We start from the raw sequence: 21,592 nt of genomic DNA on the forward strand, positions 1-21,592 counted from the left end.
GAGGGAAAATTCAATTCACACTCATGCAGAGGTCTCATTTTGTTGATACTACAAGTTTTTGGTTGGGCAAAAAGAAAAAGAGCCTTATGTTTATATTTTTCGAGCGATGTGTTTAATCGGAAAAAAAAACATTGAATCCTTTCACACTTAGTCTGCCATCACAGAAATCACTTCACACAAACCAGTGTGTATTTGCAGTTATTGAAAGTTTTCCTGAAACTCACTGCATGAACACACCTTCTTTGTGATGTGTACAGCTTTAGAGTAATCTAAATCCAAAGTATTAATTAAAGAAACCAAAGTATTCATCATAATGAATAAAACCCCACAAAGAGCACAATAAAGTTTTATTAACAACATTAATAATAACAACAATAATAATGTAACATTGTGTTGGAGACGCATATTAGAGGTAAACTGTAACATATTTTGAAGTAATACACTAATTGACTAACAGTGACCTTAACACTGATATGCAACACTGTCCTTAACGATCTGAAGGCAGACAAAGAAAGAAGAGCTCGAAATATAAAAGTTCACCGTTTTCCATCTGAACCGAAATTATTAATGAAAGGAACAAGTTACAAAGTGCAGCTTCTTTAGCTTCATGCGACCATCAAGGTTTATGGTAGTTGAAAACACTAAAAAACTACGTGAACAAAACACTGGCCCCGAAACAACATCAGCACAAGGACTGTCCATGCTGTCCAGCACAAACTCAAGAGTGAGTAGCTGGAGATTCAAATAGGCGGCTCCATGTCCTCTTCCCGACTACTCGGGTATGACTGAAGTAGCGACTGCACTATAAGGTCCATACCGGCCAAATACATCTTTGCCCACCACAGCCGCACACACCCTGTGGCCAGGCTTGTACTTTCTGACCAGCACACACATGGGCAAATTCAAGGCCTTCACCTCACCGAGGATATTCCAGTCTGGGAAAACACCACTGCCCTTAACCTTTTCCATAGTTAGGAAGATCCTGCAACAGGGACAAAGAACAGAAAAAAGCATCAAAAGTGATTAAATTAAAGTCAAGATTACTAGTAAAGCCTAACAATTGGCTGTTTCAATCAGGTGGTTACAAAAACTGACTGCAGCGTCACAGTGAGATCCTCATGAGGACCTTTTGCTTTTCATGTTGGTTGTAGGGCTGAGAAACTACACACTCGACACACAGTGATGAGTTCAACACTGCTTCTTACGTGTAACTGTCCATGGGTGGAGCAGAGGGGTCTTGCTCCATCACTTTCCAGAGGATAGAGAGGCCGCTGGGGTTTCTGATGAGGGCCAGATTTACTTCAAGTTTCTGAGGGATGCTATACGAGGCCGCTTCCATGTTCAGGACGGAGGGGAAGGGTCTAGAAGGAAGAGGCGGTAACGAGAGCCCGTTCTGAGGAAGGAAGGAAAGTTAAGTGAGTGGGTGTGATGCACCTCAAAGAGTAGAGTAAACAAAATGGGTTTTCAGCATGGGTGTATTACCTGCTCTGAGTCAGTGTGACTGGGACTCCTTGTGGCGACAGAAGAGACACATTCTACTTTCACCTTTCGACTCTTCGGCTCTTCAAACTCTTCAAACTCTTCAAACTCTTCTTTACTGTTTTCTTTTTCTTGCTTAGCTATGCACTCATGCTGGTTTTACACATGCCAAAATGGAAGATGTCAGAAATGATTACAAAAATGAGAAGACATTTAAAAGAACTTGAAATATTTTTTGCGTGCTCAAATAGCCTCCACACATTAATGTGTGGCAAAATAAATAAAATAAAACAGAGCGCGCATAGTAAAGCATCCCACCTTAAGCTGAAAAGGCCGTTGAGGAGTCAGAACTGGAGGCAGCCGCTCCTCATTTGAATCAGTCGTGGCAGCTGACATAATTTAATACAGATTATGTAAAATGAGAAGGAGGAGAAGGGAACAGACAGGAGGAAGTAGGAAAAGGGGGATTGGTTATAAAAATTAAAAATGGTTGACATTCACAAACATTTACTTGGATTGAACTTTTCTTCATTACCTTCATGCGTCCTCTTTACTCCTCTTCTTGTGGTTTCCTGGGCAGAAAGAAAGCCACTAAATTAGAGGTGAAATTATTACGACAATAATAATAATATATAATAATAATAATATATAATAATAATAATAACAAGTGAGTAAGTAAAGCTTATTTATATAGCACGTTATAAGAACAACAATCAAAGTGCTTTAAAATATAAAATATTAATATCGACCTCAAATTAAAATTATGCAATTTTTTTAAATTTATGTATTATTATTATCATCATCATCATCATCATCATCATCATCATCATCATCATTAGTAGTAGTAGTATCGTTGTTGTTGTTGTTGTTGTTGTTGTTGTTGTTGTTGTTGTAGTACACTACCAGTCAAAAGTTTGGACACACCTTCTCATTCTATAGTTTTTATTTTTACTACTTTCTACATTGTAGATACAAGCTAAAGACATTAAAATATATATGTAGCAAGATATCTGGAATTATCTAGCAAAGAAAAAATGGATAAATAATATGTTTTGTATTTTAGATTCCTTTGATTTGTTGTCAGCGCTGCAAACCCTTGGCCTTCTCTCAATGAGGGTTTCACTTCACAGGTGTGTCAGGGTTCATTTGTGGAATTTCTTGACTTGTTAATGGGGTTGGGAGCATCATTTGTGTTGTGCAGAACTCAGGTTGGTACACAGCTGACTATTTAACAACTGCTAAAGTTTATATTGTGGAAAGAACCAATCAGCTAAGTAACGAGAAATGACAGTCCATCATTACTTTAAGAACTGAAGCTCAGTCAGTCTGGAAAATTGCAAAAACTCTGAATGTGTCCCTAAGTGCAGTTGCAAAAGCCATCAACCCAAACTTTTGACTGGTATTAGAATAGCTTAAAAATGAATATGGGCTACTAATTCAACTGAACTTTTGATCTAAAGTTTCAACCGTTTATTAAACACTGACTGAAAAATATAGAATGAAAAATATGTTTTCTGTAATTTAACAGCAATATCTACTATGATCTTAAATATGTCCCATTTATATTAACGTATTTTTCGGACCATAAGGCGCACCGGATTATAAGGCGCATTAAGCGAAACAAAACAGTCAGATAAGTCAAACTTTACTCAGTTCATTCTTCTTGCTTCCTCCACTTCCGAACCATTGATTCAATTCTGTTCAATTCTCTCGCAGCTGCTCCATTCCCATGTTGATGCAGTATATTAATGACTAACCTCGTATTGTGGATGAATTATCTCAGTTGTTCTCCTGACTTAAGTTTGGTCTATTTACAGCATCCTGCCATGCGACTGCATTTGTCCCTAACCATCGGGAACCCTCACATTAACTTTTATCAAGTGGAAAAATGTTAGCGTTCATCCTCCAGCTTCACTGTGTTTATGTTATGCTAACATAGCTGTGTCACTAGCGATCACGTAGCACGTCATTATACAGTGGCTTGCAAAAGTATTCGGCCCCCTTGAACTTTTCCACATTTTGTCACATTACAGCCACAAACATGAATCAGTTTTATTGGAATTCCAGGTGAAAGACCAATACAAAGTGGTGTACACGTGAGAAGTGGAACCAAAATCATACATGATTCCAAACATTTTTTACAAATAAATAACTGCAAAGTGGGGTGTGCGTAATTATTCAGCCCCCTGAGTCAATACTTTGTAGAACCACCTTTTGCTGCAATTACAGCTGCCAGTCTGTTAGGGTATGTCTCTACCAGCTTTGCACATAGTGACTGAAATCCTTGCCCATTCTTCTTTGCAAAACAGCTCCAGCTCAGTCAGATTAGATGGACAGCGTTTGTGAACAGCAGTTCAGATCTTGCTACAGATTCTAGATTGGATTTAGACACCAGGCAGGTCAGGGATAAAGTTACTGAGAAATTTAAAGCAGGCTTAGGCTACAAAAAGATTTCCCAAGCCTTGAACATCCCACGGAGCACTGTTCAAGCCATCATTCAGAAATGGAAGGAGTATGGCACAACTGTAAACCTACAAAGACAAGGCCGTCCACCTAAACTCACAGGCCGAACAAGGAGAGCGCTGATCAGAAATGCAGCCAAGAGGCCCATGGTGACTCTGGACGAGCTGCAGAGATCTACAGCTCAGGTGGGGGAAATCTGTCCATAGGACAACTATTAGTCGTGCACTGCACAAAGTTGGCCTTTATGGAAGAGTGGCAAGAAGAAAGCCATTGTTAACAGAAAACCATAAGAAGTCCGTTTGCAGTTTGCCACAAGCCATGTGGGGACACAGCAAACATGTGGAAGAAGGTGCTCTGGTCAGATGAGACCAAAATGGAACTTTTGGCCAAAATGCAAAACGCTATGTGTGTGGGAAAACTAACACTGCACATCACTCTGAACACACCATCCCCACTGTCAAATATGGTGGTGGCAGCATCATGCTCTGGGGTGCTTCTCTTCAGCAGGGACAGGAAGCTGGTCAGAGTTGATGGGAAGATGGATGGAGCCAAATACAGGGCAATCTTGGAAGAAAACCTCTTGGAGTCTGCAAAAGACTTGAGACTGGGGCGGAGGTTCACCTTCCAGCAGGACAACGACTCTAAACATAAAGCCAGGGCAACAGTGGAATGGTTTAAAACAAAACATATCCATGTGTTAGAATGGCCCAGTCAAAGTCCAGATCTAAATCCAATCGAGAATCTGTGGCAAGATCTGAAAACTGCTGTTCACAAACGCTGTCCATCTAATCTGACTGAGCTGGAGCTGTTTTGCAAAGAAGAATGGGCAAGGATTTCAGTCTCTAGATGTGCAAAGCTGGTAGAGACATACCCTAAAAGACTGGCAGCTGTAACTGCAACAAAAGGTGGTTCTACAAAGTATTGACTCAGGGGGCTGAATAATTACGCACACCCCACTTTGCAGTTATTTATTTGTAAAAAATGTTTGGAATCATGTATGATTTTGGTTCCACTTCTCACGTGTACACCACTTTGTATTGGTCTTTCACCTGGAATTCCAATAAAACTGATTCATGTTTGTGGCTGTAATGTGACAAAATGTGGAAAAGTTCAAGGGGGCCGAATACTTTTGCAAGCCACTGTATACCAGCTAGTCCAACTTCAGGAAACCTACAAACGTCACTGCTGTTTAATTTTCTGTCTTCATTTATGTTGGAAGTGATAGCAGAGCTGTACGTTTTAATTTTTTCAGAAATCTCTCAGTCAGTACATGGTATATCATGTTTAGGTGGAAACTAGTGAGCTAACTTCCTGCTAACTTCTTACTCCGTTAAATTTAATAAATTCTGCTTTCATGGATGTCTGGATAACTTAATTGTTACACCTGGTAAAGCAGCAACACTGATCATTTTATTAAAAATGAAAGAATTTAGAGTTTTTAACTCTCAGTGATGCTGCAGTGTCCGTTTGACTTTGGGACCTGAAGCGGAGTTTGCACCCAGATTACTATGGTAGACGTAATGCTCCGACAATCCATCAAGTGGTGCAGCTTACCAAAGTCATACTAAAACATTTTTGACAGATTTTTGAGCCAGTGTACCACATAAGTCAATAAGCATAACTGGGAATTCATACATAGGCGCACTGTCAATAGTTGAGAAAATTAAAGGATTTTAAGTGCGCCTTATAGTGCGGAAAATACAGTATATATTAAAAACCTCTCAAAGGTCAGAAAGATAAAACCCCAACTATCTGACTGAAGAGCTCTCTTTAGAAAAAAAAAAGACCTCCAACAGATTCAGGATAAGGGAGGAGGCAGGCATCTGCTATCACCACTTGGGAGGGAAAGACATGATCCTGTCTTTATACACTGACAAAGATGCCAACATGCATTCTACTTGAATTACCTGCTCTGCGTCTCTATCAGTGTGTCTCGTCTTGTCACGAAAAATACCGTCTACTTTCACTCTTTGACCCTTTGGATTCTCAAACTGCATCAACTCCTCAACACCGTTTTCATTTTCCTGCTTAACTTCGGGTTCCTTCTTTATGAACCCGACGGGTCCCTAAATTACAGAGACCAAAAACAAAGATGGAGAAATGAACTCAAGACAGAAAACAGACAAAGATTCAGCTGGTAGATGATTTATTATCTCATGGAAACAGCATTACTTTTGTGTGCTTCTGTAGTTCTCATAACTGGCATATACAATCACTGGCTACTTCATTAGACAACTGGGTAATCAGCCAAACCCATAGCAGCAACTTATTCCATTTAGACATGGTCAAGACAAACTGCTGATGTTCAAACTTGGCATCACAGTGGAGACGAAAGTTGGCTAGAGGGACTTTGAAAGTGTCACTGCCTTTGGTGTCAGACGGATTCATCTAAGTATTTCGGAAACAGCCATCTCTAAGAGGGCAAAAGGGATGCAGAAGAGCATCTCTAAACGCACAACAATCTAAACCTTATAGCAGATGGGTTATAGCAGCAAAAGACCACAGTGGCTGCCACTCATGTCAGCTAAAAACAGGAAACTGAGGTTAAACCAATACTGGAAAATACAAAAATGGGAAAAACGTTGTTGGCTCTAATGAATCGTGGCTTCTCCTCCAACAAAATGTGACGTAAACAACGTGAAGACATGAATCCATGGATCCTACCTTCTATCAATAGTTTGGACTGGTGCTGGTGTACTAGTGTGGGACACACACTGGGCCACTTAGCACCCAGTGAGCATTGTTTAAATGACACAGCCTCTCTTACTAATGTTTCTTTGTTCATCCCTTTATAACCCCGGTATAACAATCTTCCGATGGCGGCTTCAGCAGGATAACCCACCATGTCACCAACTTCAAACTAGTTTCTTAAACATCAGATCTCAATCCAGTAGAGCACCTTTGGGATGTGGTGGAACGGGAGACAGACATGCAACCGAGTAATCTGCAGCAACTGTGTGACTTATCATGTCAATATGGACCAAAATCTCTGAGCAATCTTTCCAGCACCTTGTCATGAAGAATGAAGCCAAAGCGAGACCAATCCAGTACTAGCAAGGTTTACTTAGTAAAGAGTCATATGAGTGTATGTGCAGTTATGTAATATTGCTTATTTTAAATCCTACCTCATACTCCAATGGGCTGGTAGGAGTTGGAGGACGCCGCTCCTCATTTAAATCTGCCATGGCAGCCATCAAAGCTTTTGTGGATTACGTAAAATAACAAGTGACAGAAGGGATGGGAAATAGCAGGAAAAAGGATGTAGTTTATTCATATGCTGAGTCATATAATTAAATTTCAGGGAATTATAACAGCTTATTGTGTACGCTTGTTGTATCTGCAGAGAAATAACGTTAGCACAAGCAAAATAAGATACGCATTTTAGATTTGAGGTACACAAACATTGACATGTATGAAACCAAAATATTCTTGTTTTACAAAGTAAAGACGTTTTATAAATGGGACATAACAATCTAAGAACATCTTAGTAAAAATCATCTTAAAGGATCTGCATCATCGGCATGATAACAAAGATGCTAGCTGCCCAATTTGTGCCCCCAAAAAACTAAAAACAAAAACAAAAAAAATAGATATAGTTAGGAAATAGATATGCTAATCATATTGCTGCACAGATTTTTTTTTTTTGGTTTATTTGTTTGGTTTTCTGGGATGAGATATTGGTTATATCAGCACTGTGGATTAAGCCCCAACAAAAGTAGTCAATTCATGTAACTAAAAGTATCACGTCTTTATTCCTTCTTTGGGACAAAAATCTAAAAATATTTATATATATTAATCTATTTAAATATTTCCCTGAGACAGATTTGACTGGTTATTCTATCATTAGTGAAATAGAAGTATATCCCTTTCTTCTTTCGGGGTTCAAAATAAAAGCTAATAACTGGTAGCATTACCAGAATACATACTGAAATCAGTAAATCTCCCATTTTCACATGTGCACATATGTTACACACATCATGCCCAGCCATACAAATACAAAACTATACACCTTAACACACAAAAACTCCTGCACATGAATAAACTTACCTTTACTGTCTGCACGCATCTTCTTAAGTGTCTGTCTTGTGATTTCCTGGATAGAAAGAACCAATCAACTTTGAATAAGAACCCCAATGCAGATGTTTAACTGTGAAATTTTGCCCTGAGACCTTTCAAGAAGCTGCTGACCCCAACAAAATTTTAAATCAATAAGTGATTTCAAACCATTTTTAAAAAACTGACTAAATAAACAATTACATATTTACCATCATCTGAAAGAGTTCTCCATTCTTCGTTGCATCTATTGAGAAATAAAATGGCATTGAATAAATATTAATTTCAGCAAGAAATGCAAATACTCAGTAGTATTAATGTGCTCGGTATGTTCTTACTCTGTGAAACAGTTTCCATGTCACTTTCTTCTGAATTCGCTCTGCGGATTAAATGAAATTGTCACAAAACTGATCAAATAATTCACAATCATAAATTCACATCAGGGTCTTAATTTTTAAAGATTAATAATATTAGAGCTGGTTCTACATACCTGACCAGAGAGGGCACTGCATTCTGAAAGTTAAAATGGTAAAACTGATCATGTTGCGCTAGGATTTTTAAATTAGTGCATGTACACAGTGAATAGTGTTTCAATATTAAATTCCATAAAATTACTACTTAGGCATTTATCATTACACTACAAGCAATAAAGTGTATAAAATGTAATTAATTGTACTGTGCATTTTGTCTTTGTTACCTTTTTTTGCATCTCTGTCACATAGTCAATAGCAGCTTCTGCTTTTTTGGACAATATTTTAACTCGAGCCTGTGGAAAAAAAGTGTGTTAGGGTTTGTTTGGATTTTTTTTTGTTTTTTTTATTTAAACACTACTTCGTCTTAGGCCCCAATCACACAGGCCTAGAGACTGGTTTGGCAACTGCCTGGAAACCACCGATCGCTATGAAAAAAAAAAAGGAAAAAAAAAATCCCCAGCTTCCCCAGTGGAATCACCAGCTTCAGTCATGCAGATCAGTTAGTAAAACTGGCATCACATTGTGGGAGGTTACTTGCTGTTGCTAGGTGAAACTAATTGGAAAGAGGTATATGGTTCGGCACCAAAAACCTCCGTGATTCCTTCAATGGCTTAGTTTGGATGCAAGACACTGACTTACTCATGGAAAATAGGTTGTGTAATCTATGACCGGGTTACATTTGCAGAGAAAGAATGAAAGGTACTTGCATTAAAACAGTTTAAAATGTTGCCCATACCTTGCAACATTTAACATATTACATGTATATTACCCATTAGCCGTTTCCAATCATGATTATCATGCAATGAAAACAAGGTAAAATATTAAGTTCAAGAATGAAAAGTATCTGAATATTACACTCTGCTCCTAAAATCCATTTACTGCCTCAAGAAAAGGTTCATAGCAGAGGTGTCAAACAAACAGCCTGTGGGCCAAAAGCAGCCCACCAAAAGGTCCAGTCCCGTTCACTGGATAGCTTTGGAAAATGTTTACATTTCAAAGAAGGAGGGCATAAAATTCGGATGTTTAAACTGTATTTTGATCAATTTTAAAGTTTTCTTACTCCTTTGTAAGTATTAGCCTCTTATTTCTTTATTTTTTACAGTGTAAGCTTAAAGAGCCCTGATGCAGGTTTCTTCTATTTATTAGTTTGGATGCAAGACACTGACTTATTTGCAGCGCCAACTACTCGCTAAGCAGTACCGAAACTGTAAGGAGTACAACAGCAACAGGAAATTAAGACAGCTCATCTTCAAGAAAAAGGAAAAGTTAGACTTTTTGAAAAGCATTGGTTTCAGAGATATTCAAAAATACAACTTTTATGTCAGGGTTCACACTTCTTCAAGTTTCACTCCTGCTCATTTTTTAGTTAGCAAGTGTTAGGAGTCAGGCCGTTGTCTCCCATGCAAACTACAGGCAACCATGGCAATCTGGTAGAGACCAGAGAAGGTTCTGTGGCACAGCGCCCTCTTTACGGACATTTTTACCAATTAACAGCAAGCAACCTGCCACAAACACTTGTTAAATAATCGGTGAATAAACAGTATTTTCCCCAAGTAACTGGAGTTGCAGACTCTCTAGACCTGCAAAAAAAAGGTGAGCACACAAATTCAACTCGATTCCCTCTAATCAAGAAAAACTAAGAAACAATATAAGAAAGCAGAACTTAAGAATAGATGCCCAAAGGTTTTACCACTTGCTCTAAAATTTAGGAACAAATGCACAAAAAAAAGAACATGACAGACCTAGAGACTGATTTTAAGATAGCTTGGTGACATTAAGACAGGGAAGCATGAAGAGAGACAAGAAGAAAGACCGGAAAAACAAGAAAACAACAATGGTCGGCGATGAATATGTCCACACATGAGACAGGGCATTAATTAAAAACTGGACAGATATGTAAGCATGTGCAGTACTGACCTCAAGTTTTTCAATGGACCTTTCAAAGTTCACTCCATTTTCAAGCTTTTGAATACTTTCTATTAAACCCTGGAGTTTAGTTTCAGTTGCAGTAGGAACCTCCTGCTCCATCAGCTTTTGCACCTGTATGCAAAAACACATGTATACTGCTGTGTTCAGTTTTCAAGTGAAAAAAATATATATTTTGTAGCTGTCTTGCACACACAGCATATTTATGATCTACAGATTTTCAAGGCTCTTTCAGGAAAGGGCTGTGAAGGTAATCTAAAAGCTACGGCCTGAATGTCTTGAGGTAATTTACAAAAAGTCTTGTTTACATCATTGTTCAGGAGTAGAACATTTTCCCCCTAAGCGTTCCCATAATAGGGTGCCCAAAATTTTAGTCATACCATAATTAATAGGAATCCACATAGGATCAAGTAATAATGCTTGTCTGTTAATGAACAAAAAATACAGTGTTTTGACTGTTTGGTTCTGGTTTCCTTATCTGGTAAGGAATGTTCACTTCCTGCCCTTTATGGGCTCACCTATGCTTGTATATGGTGGACCGTTAAAGGGGTTAAGTCATATGGGGTGAGGGGAGATGACCCTTTTATGACTTGAGATATTGTTAAACGGTTGTAACCAGGAAGTCACATATACAAACACACATAGACATGCACTCACATGCTCGCACATGCATGCACACACACAGTGCCTTAGCTTTTATAACACCATATGGGTTTTACAATGGGGTGTTTGTGCTTTCACTGAATAAAAGGCTGTGAGGGAAGGCTGGAGTTTGAAGTTGGCTGGGATCAGGTGAGGAGCTTGGAGCCCCAAGATCCTGATTGGGATGCAAGTAAAAACCGATTGAGCTCCGATTGCCTTGCTTTTGTTCACGGTGATAAGTCTCTGAGCTAGCAAGGCCTGTGAGTGCAGACCTAACACAGTCACACAAACTCCAACGTTGTTTCTTACGTCTGACTGGGAGAAGTCCACCTTCATGTTATTGGCTCTAGCAAAAGTTGGAGTCAGGGGCCGCCTCTTCATTCTTCATCCAGACGCACAAACAGAACATTAGTTAGTGGCGTGTGTTACTCTGCATCGAGTAGCAAGAGTGTAACTCATGGAAATAGGTTGTGCTTTGCAGAGAAAGAATGAAAGGTACTTGCATTAAAACAGTTTAAAATGTTGCCCATACCTTGCAACATTTAACATATTACATGTATATTACCCATAAGCCGTTTCCAATCATGATCATCATGCAATGAAAACAAGGTAAGACATTAAGTTCAAGAATGAAAAGTATCTGAATATTGCACTCTGCTCCTAAAATCCATTTACTGCCTCAAGAAAAGGTTCATAGCAGAGGTGTCAAACAAACAGCCTGTGGGCCAAAAGCAGCCCACCAAAAGGTCCAGTCCCGTTCACTGGATAGCTTTGGAAAATGTTTACATTTCAAAGAAGGAGGGCATAAAATTGGGATGCTTAACTGTATTTTGATCAATTTTAAAGTTTTCTTACTCCTTTATAAGTATTAGCCTCTTATTTCTTTATTCTTTACAGTGTAAGCTTAAAAGCCCTGATGCGGGCTTCTTCTATTTATTAGTGCTGCAACGATTTGTTGACATAATCAATGTTGACTATAAAAATTTTTTCGAAATATAATTTTATTGTTGGACGTCTTAATACTAATACATCGTAAAGTGTTTTTGTAAGTGCAGCACACTACAGGAAGCTACTGGGACAGTATCATCGATATCGTCTGCCAAGACTGCCCTCAATACTAACGAAGAAGAACGCTGTACGAACGGAAAAATGGAAACTAAGAATTGTTAAAAATCTGAAAGCATTTCACAGAAAAAAAAAAAAACTTAAATGCAGACAGCTTTCCATCTTTGACAGCAGTACTGCAGTGCACGAGCATTTAATACGCCGGTGTTCCAGATCAACTGGCGTTTAGATCAACTGGCGTTGGTCGAACAGATGTGTGGCAGCTGCTACCGACAAACCAGCAAAAAAAAAACGCCAAATGTGTCATCTGTGACACTTGTGAGGTTATCTCAAACACACTCCGTCAGTCTTGATGCCGTTGAACAACAAAATGTTTAAAAATGACGCGAGTTTACCTGGTGATATCCTCATGCGCGACGCGATCGCGAAAACAGCAAACAATTCACAGGTCAGCAAGAGTAAATGATCGGGAGACTTGTCGTCGTTATCGTTCCCCTCGCACGTTTTATTTCTCCGGTTTCAGCGTTTTTGCTTCACAACTAAAGCGTGCAGTTTACTTTGTGTGCACTAACATGGACTCGAGTCAACCAGCGCCACCTCTGGCCAAGTGCCACAGCCTACAGCCAGATCAACTTGTGACACACATCTGCACCACGTTTGAATTCGTTTCATGCACAACACATTTGTACCTTTCAATTGTGTCTGTTTGTGCGTCATGCAAATAAACCCTTGAAAAGAATGAAATGATATCATATATTTATTATTGGCCTACATTTGTACAAAATTCCAAATTATATACACAAAGTCATAGAAATCACCACTCCAATTGGTCATCATGATTTTAATATTCTCTTTTTCCATAACAATGAAATACGCCTTGGACAAATATGACACATCAATAGTTTATTGGTGTTGTCACATCACATCCTGTAAGCATCTTCCGTCTGTGTCTTTTCTCTGGAAATGAATATTTTCAGCCAATATAGGCAATCCATCAACATGGCTGGAGAGTTGGTAGTTATATACAGTCTGTATAAGTGTGGTTAATCTAATGAACATTTGTAAGGAGATGGCAGTTACTGTGAATGTACAGCAGTTACACAGTGATTAGTTATAAACAGAGCCAGTGAGAGTGAGTGGATTGAAGAAAGTCAGTGACTCAGGTGTGTCGATTGGTTTGTCATCTGTTTTTGAGTCTGGAGGAGACGTAGAAATCTTTTGTTTTAAATGTAAGTTAGGAAGATTCCTGTTTTAAAACAAGCACCTTTTGTGAGAAATGCAAGAAGTACATCTGCAGAAAGCACACAGTTACATTCTGTTCATCATGTGGACAAAATTGAAAATGTTGAACATTGAAACACTGAGAACGTTGGGCAAGTTCAAAAGAACTTGCCCAGAAATGTGTTTGTAAGAACAAAAAACCTTTACCAAATTGTTCCTAAAATAGTTATGGAAAGTCAAACTGTGTTGTATGTCTGTGTTCTACATGTTTATCTAATGGAAAATAAAGTTGCTATTGTCATATTGCAGTTTCTTGACAATTCTGAGTGGATTTACACAGTACGGGACCCGTACGCAACAAAATCAATGTCATTTTTTTGTTTTTCAACATAATACAAGGGTTAATTTCCAAAACTTGCATATGATCTTCAATTTGTAGCAGATCCACTATCACATAGCGGCTGGAGCAGTCTCCAATGGAGGTCAGTCCACTGCTGCCACCTGTGGCCAAGTGCCATAGCCTACTACTAGATTAACTTGTGACACATCTGCACCTGCTGCTATGATCACATTGAGGCTGAGTGGCTGCACTTACCCCTGGTACATCCAAATCTACCCACAAACATGTTGAAAGATGCAATCCCAGCAATGTGGATTGTCAACACTAAAAACAATCAGTAAGCAAAGACAACAGGGATCAATTTTTTCTGTTTATTTAGCACCCACAACATTTGTAGTCGCCTTCTGCACAGGGGAAGTCACACACACTGTGTGGTACCACTTTCAGAAGGTGCATTCAATCTGCAAGATTGAATGAGATTGTCAGGGTCATTGTCTGACTGTTTATTACTAATCACCTGCTGTAAATTCACAGTAACTGCCATCTCCTTACAAATGTTCATTAGATTAACCACACTTATACAGACTGTATATAACTACCAACTCTCCAGCCATGTTGATGGATTGCCTATATTGGCTGGAAATATTCATTTCCAGAGAAAAGACACAGACAGAAGATGCTTACAGGATGTGATGTGACAACACCAATGAACTATTGATGTGTCATATTTGTTCAAGGCGTATTTCATTGTTATGGAAAAAGAGAATATTAAAATCATGATGACCAATTGGAGTGGTGATTTCTATGACTTTGTGTATATAATTTGGAATTTTGTACAAATGTAGGCCAATAATAAATATATGATATCATTTCATTCTTTTCAAAGGTTTATTTGCATGACGCACAAACAGACACAATTGAAAGTGTAATATTTAAAGAAATTAGTTTACTGCTGAACTGTATATAACCACCATCCTTAACATTGTATTAATTATCATTCATCAAAGCGCTTATTGAAGCTGCTGGCATTATGTTATAATTTATATTATAGGGGTTATCATAATCAAATATTAACATGTTTATTACAGGTGCAGTTATAACTACTTTAAAAGGATTGAGTTAAATATATATGTATCATAACTCATATGCTGAGTATATTGTTACAGTACAATAGTAGCTGAGCAAAGGCCTGAATGTATTCAGCTTCTTGTGGTATTTGAGTTTGCTTAGTTACAGGTGACAGCAGGATGTCCAGTCCATGGTGACCTCAAAGGCCTTAGGTCATCACCATATTCGGAAGAGTAGGCCACAAGGAGGAACCTCTGTGTTGCATTTAATTCTTAAAATACATGAATGTTCTGTACATGCAAATTATGTGCTTGTAAACGCAAGAAGGGGCGTTACAATACCCTGATGTTATAAAAGCAATCTAGAGTGTATTTTGGGTAGAGATGTACAACTGTTTTGCAGTTTGCACCTCTCCACGCTGCGTGCATTAAAATCAATTGTTTGCACCACCTCTTCTGGACTATCATTGTTTTACTCTCGTCCTCAATTTCGAACCCGTAACAAAAGGTACAAATGTGTTGTGCATGAAACGAATTCAAACGTGGTGCAGATGTGTGTCACAAGTTGATCTGGCTGTAGGCTGTGGCACTTGGCCAGAGGTGGCGCTGGTTGACTCGAGTCCATGTTAGTGCACACAAAGTAAACTGCACGCTTTAGTTGTGAAGCAAAAACGCTGAAACCGGAGAAATAAAACGTGCGAGGGGGACGATAACGACGACAAGTCTCCCGATCATTTACTCTTGCTGTCCTGTGAACAGCACCGGCGTGGTATTAATTGTTTGCTGTTTTCGCGATCGCGTCGCGCATGAGGATATCACCAGGTAAACTCGCGTCATTTTTAAACATTTTGTTGTTCAACGGCATCAAGACTGACGGAGTGTGTTTGAGATAACCTCACAAATGTCACAGATGACACATTTGGCGGGTTTTTTTGCTGGTTTGTCGGTAGCAGCTTCTGAAACGCAAGACTGCCACACATCTGTTCGACCAACGCCAGTTGATCTGGAACACCGGCACCCTGGAGCTGTGACGTCAACTCTGATTGGGTCAGTTTTCAGGGGTTACGTTTTTTTAGCTAATGAGTGAAATGTGACAGTAAAACATTAAACAGGAGTAACTACACTGTCTCCTAGCTCGTTTTCTCACATTAATATTATGGTTTATTGTGAATAGTAAACCTCTTCCACCTAGGGCTGCTCGATTATGGCAAAAATGATAATCACGATTATTTTCACTGAAATTGAGATCTCGATTATTTGACGATATTTATTTAACAATAACAATGTATTGAATAATGGCTTTAAAGATTGTCAAAAAATAATATAAAATACTGTGCAAATACTGATTACAGTGCAAATGTTTGCAATATAAAAAATAAATGAAAAATGTAAACATCTATGTTTAGTGAACTTCAAAATACTGCACAATATTTGATCCACGTCTGACTCCGCGAACCCATAATGTTTCCACCAATGGTCCCTCAAATATTTCATGTGTCTGAGCGAACACACAAACTCCCTGAGCGATCCCTTGGACCACTGTGAGCGACATCAGACGTGTGCACTGTGGTCACGCCAGCATCTAATCCATCCAAGTTACATGGTTTATTAAAATAATAAAATTACAGCATTTACATTTATGTTAGACGACTTTTAATTAACTGCTTTAGCCCACTTACAATGAAAATTTAAAAAATCCTGTTCATGACCTGTGTAGTATGTTAACACTATTGGAAGTAAAAATAACTTGAACTCCAATTTTGAAAACACAACTTTCTTTTCTTTTTTTTCATAAAGCTCTGACTTGTATTATGAGTATGAGTCTGTGGTCTGGGACAGTCCTATAACTCTCTGTCTGCCAAATACAGTATATAATGACCAATGTTGAGCAATTAATTATATAGTTACTACTTCAAAAAAGTAACTCAGTTTGGCAAACAAAGTTTTTTGCAGCTATTTTTTTTTTTAAATGCAGCCAAGGCGTTTTTTTAAATAAACATTTCAAACTATTTACAGAACAATCAGCTGTTCTGCATCAAATTTGATGCCACACAAATTATTTGTGCCACTCCAAAAAATAATTTCTGTCCCCTATGAGATAAAGGAGAACAACAGCCTGATACCTGCAGGCCTGACAACAGGAGATGTATCACTCCTGTAACACCTGTAACATTCAGCAGCCGCCTCATTGTTCTGACACACACAGCAAAACTACACTACACACTAACTACACAAGATTTACGCTAAACGTCTCAAATCTCTCACATCTCAGAACACCGCCGTCACTCCTAAAACTTCCCCCCGTTTCTTAACAACTAGATGCCACGTTGCCATATCATTTTTTGACTGGTCGACACGGTACTTTTTTCGACCAATAGGAAAGGGTGGGGGGTTTTTGGTTTTGTTTTTGCTCACAGGCGGAGAGTGCTTTCGAGGTTTTCCTTATAAAACGCCGTTTTTACCGTTTCTTCCCGCAGTAAATATAAACAACAATAGTATTCAGGAAGAAAACCAAACATTGCAGATATTTTTATCATAACTCTGGTTTTACGTGGCCTATCAACACAATTTAAAAACTGGTATAAAGTCCACACTTTTTCCATCAATTGTTCCGTCCGTCCTGCTCACATCTCCAATGGTTGTACACGTTGTCATTAATGTGGCTTCACTCCACATCAGCCACGCCGCTTTGCTAGCTGGCACATAAGGACGCTGTCATAGCCTGTCAGCGACGTTGATTGGCTGGTATATACAAATGTGAATCGCATTATTGGCTGGACTATAGGATAAGGTGGCATCGTTCTAATCCCATACAGGAGCAGCCGGTCACTTACTGACTAACACTGCAAAACAGAATTGTTAAAGTTTTAATTTTAATTTCAATTCAGGTTAGATTTTTTTTGTGCGCAACGCAGATTTTCTGTGCGCAGAGACCGTGCCAGCAGTGCGCAATTGCGCACGTGCGCAGCTTAGAGGTGTAATATTTAAAGAAATTAGGTCACTGCTGAACTGTATATAACCACCATCCTTAACATTGTATTAATTATCATTTCATCAAAGTGTTTATTGAAGCTGCTGGCATTATGTTATAATTTATATTATAGGGGTTATCATAATCAAATATTAACATGTTTATTACAGGTGCAGTTATAACTACTTTAAAATGATTGAGTTAAATATATATGTATCATAACTCATATGCTGAGTATATTGGTACAGTAAAATAGTAGCTGAGCAAAGGCCTGAATGTATTCAGCTTCTTGTGGTATTTGAGTTTGCTTAGTTACAGGTGACGGAAGGATGTCCAGCCCATGGTGACCTCAAAGGCCTTAGATCATCACCATATTCTTAAGAGTATGCCACAAGGAAGAACTTCTGTGTTTGCATTTAATTCTTTAAATACATGAATGTTCTGTACATGCAAATTATGTGCTTGTAAACGCAAGAAGGGGCGTTACAATACCCTGATGTTATAAAAGCAATCTAGAGTGTATTTTGGGTAGAGATGTACAACTGTTTTGCAGTTTGCACCTCTCCACGCTGCGTGCATTCATTAAAATCAATTGTTTGAACGACCTTTTCTGGACTATCATTGTTTTACTCTCATCCTCAATTTCGAACCCGTAACAGAGGGAACATTGGTTTCCACACCACTGAAGTCGTTTTACCTCTCTTTTCAACCAACGGCATTCTTTCTTCAGCAGCCATTATCCTCTCCTCTCCAAATAACTTCTGCTTAGCTTTCCGAGCTTCCCTCGGGTCCTCTTAATTGTTGTGACGCGTGTTCGAAACGCAGAGAGGTGCGCTCGATTTGCCACACGGAGCAGCGCGAGAGTAAAGCATGAGGGAGGTGCTAATAATCGGCTCAGTCATTTTTAATGATCGTTGAAAACCCAGATCGTAATCTAGATTAAAATTCGATTAATTGAGCTGCCCTACGTCCACCTAATGTTAGGTTGTTAATCTGTGAGTTGGGCCATATCAGTAATTAATCATAAATGTAATCAGTTAAACAGTGTAATTGGCATTGAACAATACACTATCTGAGAAACTATCATAGACAACCAAATTTGTAAGTAGTAACGGTCTTTTCTTATTCTGTTTTGTTCTGTTTTACTAGTATTAAGCACAGGCGTATAGATGAGTTTGTCCTGTACAGAGGCTCTTGCACCTGTCAAATGGCTGAAGTCATGACAGACAGCATCATCTCAAAGATTAGAGCAAGCGTCACTCCAGAGCATGTCCACTGCAATCGTGAATTTATGAAATTAATCATCTGTAAACTTTGTTAACTTGTTACTTTGGACTGGAAAAATACGTTTATTTTAAATCTTGCCATTTTTAATTTCTTATTTGAACTTTTTTTTAAATTAAATACTACTAGCACTTTAATATGTATTACCTGACATTTGATATTGTGGTTGGTTTGTTTGAACTGTGTGAAATAAAGAAATAAATGACATGAAATGAAATGAAATATTGAGTAATCCTATAGATTAATTTGACATTTTTTCAATTCATATGTTTCCTAGATCATTATTTTAATTTGCTCTGGGGTGAGACGGAGTGATATTCACAAGTGGGCAGACTTGAGCAGGTGAGGTATGGAGGCTAGAACAAGTTAGATAAGAGTTACTGAAATAATTGTTGACTAATCAAAGAGAAATTGGCAGATTAGTTGACTACCAAAATAATCTTTAGTTGCAGCTAGGGCTGCTCAATTAATCGAATTTTAATCTAGATTACGATCTGGGTTTTCAACGATCATTAAAAATGACTGAGCCGATTATTAGCACCTCCCTCGTGCTTTACTCTCGCGCTGCTCCGTGTGACAAATCGAGCGCACCTCTCTGCGTTTCGAACACGCGTCACAACAGTTAAGAGGACCCGAGGGAAGCTCGGAAAGCTAAGCAGAAGTTATTTGGAGAGGAGAGGATAATGGCTGCTGAAGAAAGAATGCCGTTGGTTGAAAAGAGGTAAAACGACTTCAGTGGTGTGGAAACATTATGGGTTCACGGAGTCAGACGTGGATCAAATATTGTGCAGTATTTTGAAGTTCACTAAACATAGATGTTTACATTTTTCATTTATTTTTTATATTGCAAACATTTGCACTGTAATCAGTATTTGCACACTATTTTATATTATTTTTTGACAATCTTTAAAGCCATTATTCAATACATTGTTATTGTTAAATAAATATCGTCAAATAATTGAGATCTCAATTTCAGTGAAAATAATCGTGATTATCATTTTTGCCATAATCGAGCAGCCCTAGTTGCAGCCCTACTATTTATTACACCAAAATTTGTTTAATGTGACTAACCTGCACTCCTGTAAATTAAACGGTCTCGGGGATTAAATATGCAGCTTCTCTACACTCACAGAAAGGGGAACTGTGAGAAGTTGTGCATTTTGCCAGGTTCACTACTAGCGAGCTTGGGCTGAATGTTTGACACCTATGGTTAACAGGAAGGCAGTCCACCAATCAAAGCGCATTCAGGGATCTGAATCTTTTTACATCAATACACTGGTGGCAAAACAAGCCGCAGGACAACCAGTAGCTACACAAACAAGCCACAATTATTCCCAAAGCCATGCTACTGCTGCTGAGGTTAACTCACTCATCAAGAAGCCACAGGAGCGCTTTTAAAATGCCAATCCAGTGTTCACTCAAACATGCTCCCTTGTCGCGCCTGTTGCCTATCGGCTTGTGCAAAAAGAGCTAGCACTTCCTTAGTCTGGTGGAAGTTTGATCCTGTGATGCTGACATGTTTCACTAAACCTGCAGTGTCAAGAACGATTAGATAGCTACCATGTGCCAGCAACAACCGCCAACGCAGCTTTTTGTCTTTTTCACTCCTATGATGCTGGATTCATGATACTGGACTTCAGAGTTGAACACCTCTTATCACTTGATACAATGCTCCTAAAGGATTTTTCTGCCATTAAAATTAGATAACGCTTCTTGGATGAGAAGTGAAACGTCTTCAAGGAAACTTAAAGAAGTCCAGACGCTTTTATAGCAACGTTAAATAATAAAATATAAATAAAATATAATTTCACAAATAAAGGAAAGCATTGTACAAAATGTATTTAGAGTATTGGTTCTAGTTTTCCCAGTAAACCCGCTGAGTATGCAGTGATACAGCGCTGAGCTCCGTTAGAGCTACCGGCGTCCTACTGTAAAAGTCTGATGATACAGGAAGCCGTCTGTGAGGGTTCCGTTATTACTCCTACTAATAATAATAATTATATAATTTCATTTTCTTTGCACACAATGCCAACTTTTTTCACTCTCGCGTAATGTTGGATAATGTAATGATGCTTTAAAAGCAAACAAACAAAAAACCACCGAATAATGAATCTGATAAAAATGGATTAAACCTCTCGCTAACTTTTAGCTATTTGAGACCACTGGAAACCAGTCTACTGGTTAGCAAACCATTAAAAAGCAACAGAGTCGCTCTTTGTAGACAGAAAGGGCCGCTATCATATCCTGCCGTAGTTTCGAAACAGAGAGTTAAAAATTAAATGAGCGTTTATAGCCACGGTACCTTCTGCTGTGCTTGATTTCTTCTTCGCGTTCTTCGTCTTCTTCGTCTTCTTCTTATTGGCGGCTTGGAAAACCCGCTTAGCGCCACCCACAGGATTAAAACAGTACTGCAAATCAAGTGTTAACAAGCAATGAGTCTTTCACATCACTGCGGAGGAATTTTAGCCCACTCTTCTTTGCAGTATTCTTTTAATTCAGCCACGGGGGAGGGTTTTCTACTTGAAAATCTCCCATGTACGCCATTTCTTTCTTATTGTTGTAATCATGAATCTGTTTCCCTCCCTTACCTGAGGGAAACAAGGCCTGC

General features: G+C 38.7%; 1 protein-coding gene across 5 annotated transcripts; it reads right to left on the reverse strand.

The window, feature by feature from the left end:
- Positions 1 to 329: 329 nt before the first annotated feature.
- atf7ip2 (activating transcription factor 7 interacting protein 2) lies at positions 330 to 21,425 on the reverse strand. 5 transcript variants are annotated; one of them, XM_031728506.2, is made up of 15 exons: positions 21,287 to 21,425; positions 11,346 to 11,418; positions 10,386 to 10,508; positions 8,693 to 8,761; positions 8,486 to 8,508; positions 8,334 to 8,374; positions 8,208 to 8,242; positions 7,990 to 8,035; positions 7,068 to 7,141; positions 5,850 to 6,008; positions 2,015 to 2,051; positions 1,798 to 1,868; positions 1,483 to 1,632; positions 1,206 to 1,393; positions 330 to 982 (listed from the first exon to the last, which is right to left on the reverse strand). In XM_031728506.2, the coding sequence occupies exons 2-15, from the start codon at positions 11,415 to 11,417 to the stop codon at positions 772 to 774; spliced, it is 1,299 nt and encodes a 432-aa protein (XP_031584366.1). In that variant the 5' UTR covers position 11,418; positions 21,287 to 21,425; the 3' UTR covers positions 330 to 771. The 5 variants fall into 5 exon arrangements, with proteins under 5 accessions (XP_031584366.1, XP_039467430.1, XP_031584367.1 ...); XM_039611496.1 differs by lacking the exon at positions 21,287 to 21,425 and adding an exon at positions 18,398 to 18,452; XM_031728507.2 differs by lacking the exon at positions 21,287 to 21,425 and adding an exon at positions 12,497 to 12,685.
- Positions 21,426 to 21,592: the final 167 nt, after the last annotated feature.

This window comes from Oreochromis aureus, linkage group 4, assembly GCF_013358895.1.
Source record: "Oreochromis aureus strain Israel breed Guangdong linkage group 4, ZZ_aureus, whole genome shotgun sequence".
Lineage (NCBI taxonomy): Eukaryota > Metazoa > Chordata > Actinopteri > Cichliformes > Cichlidae > Oreochromis > Oreochromis aureus.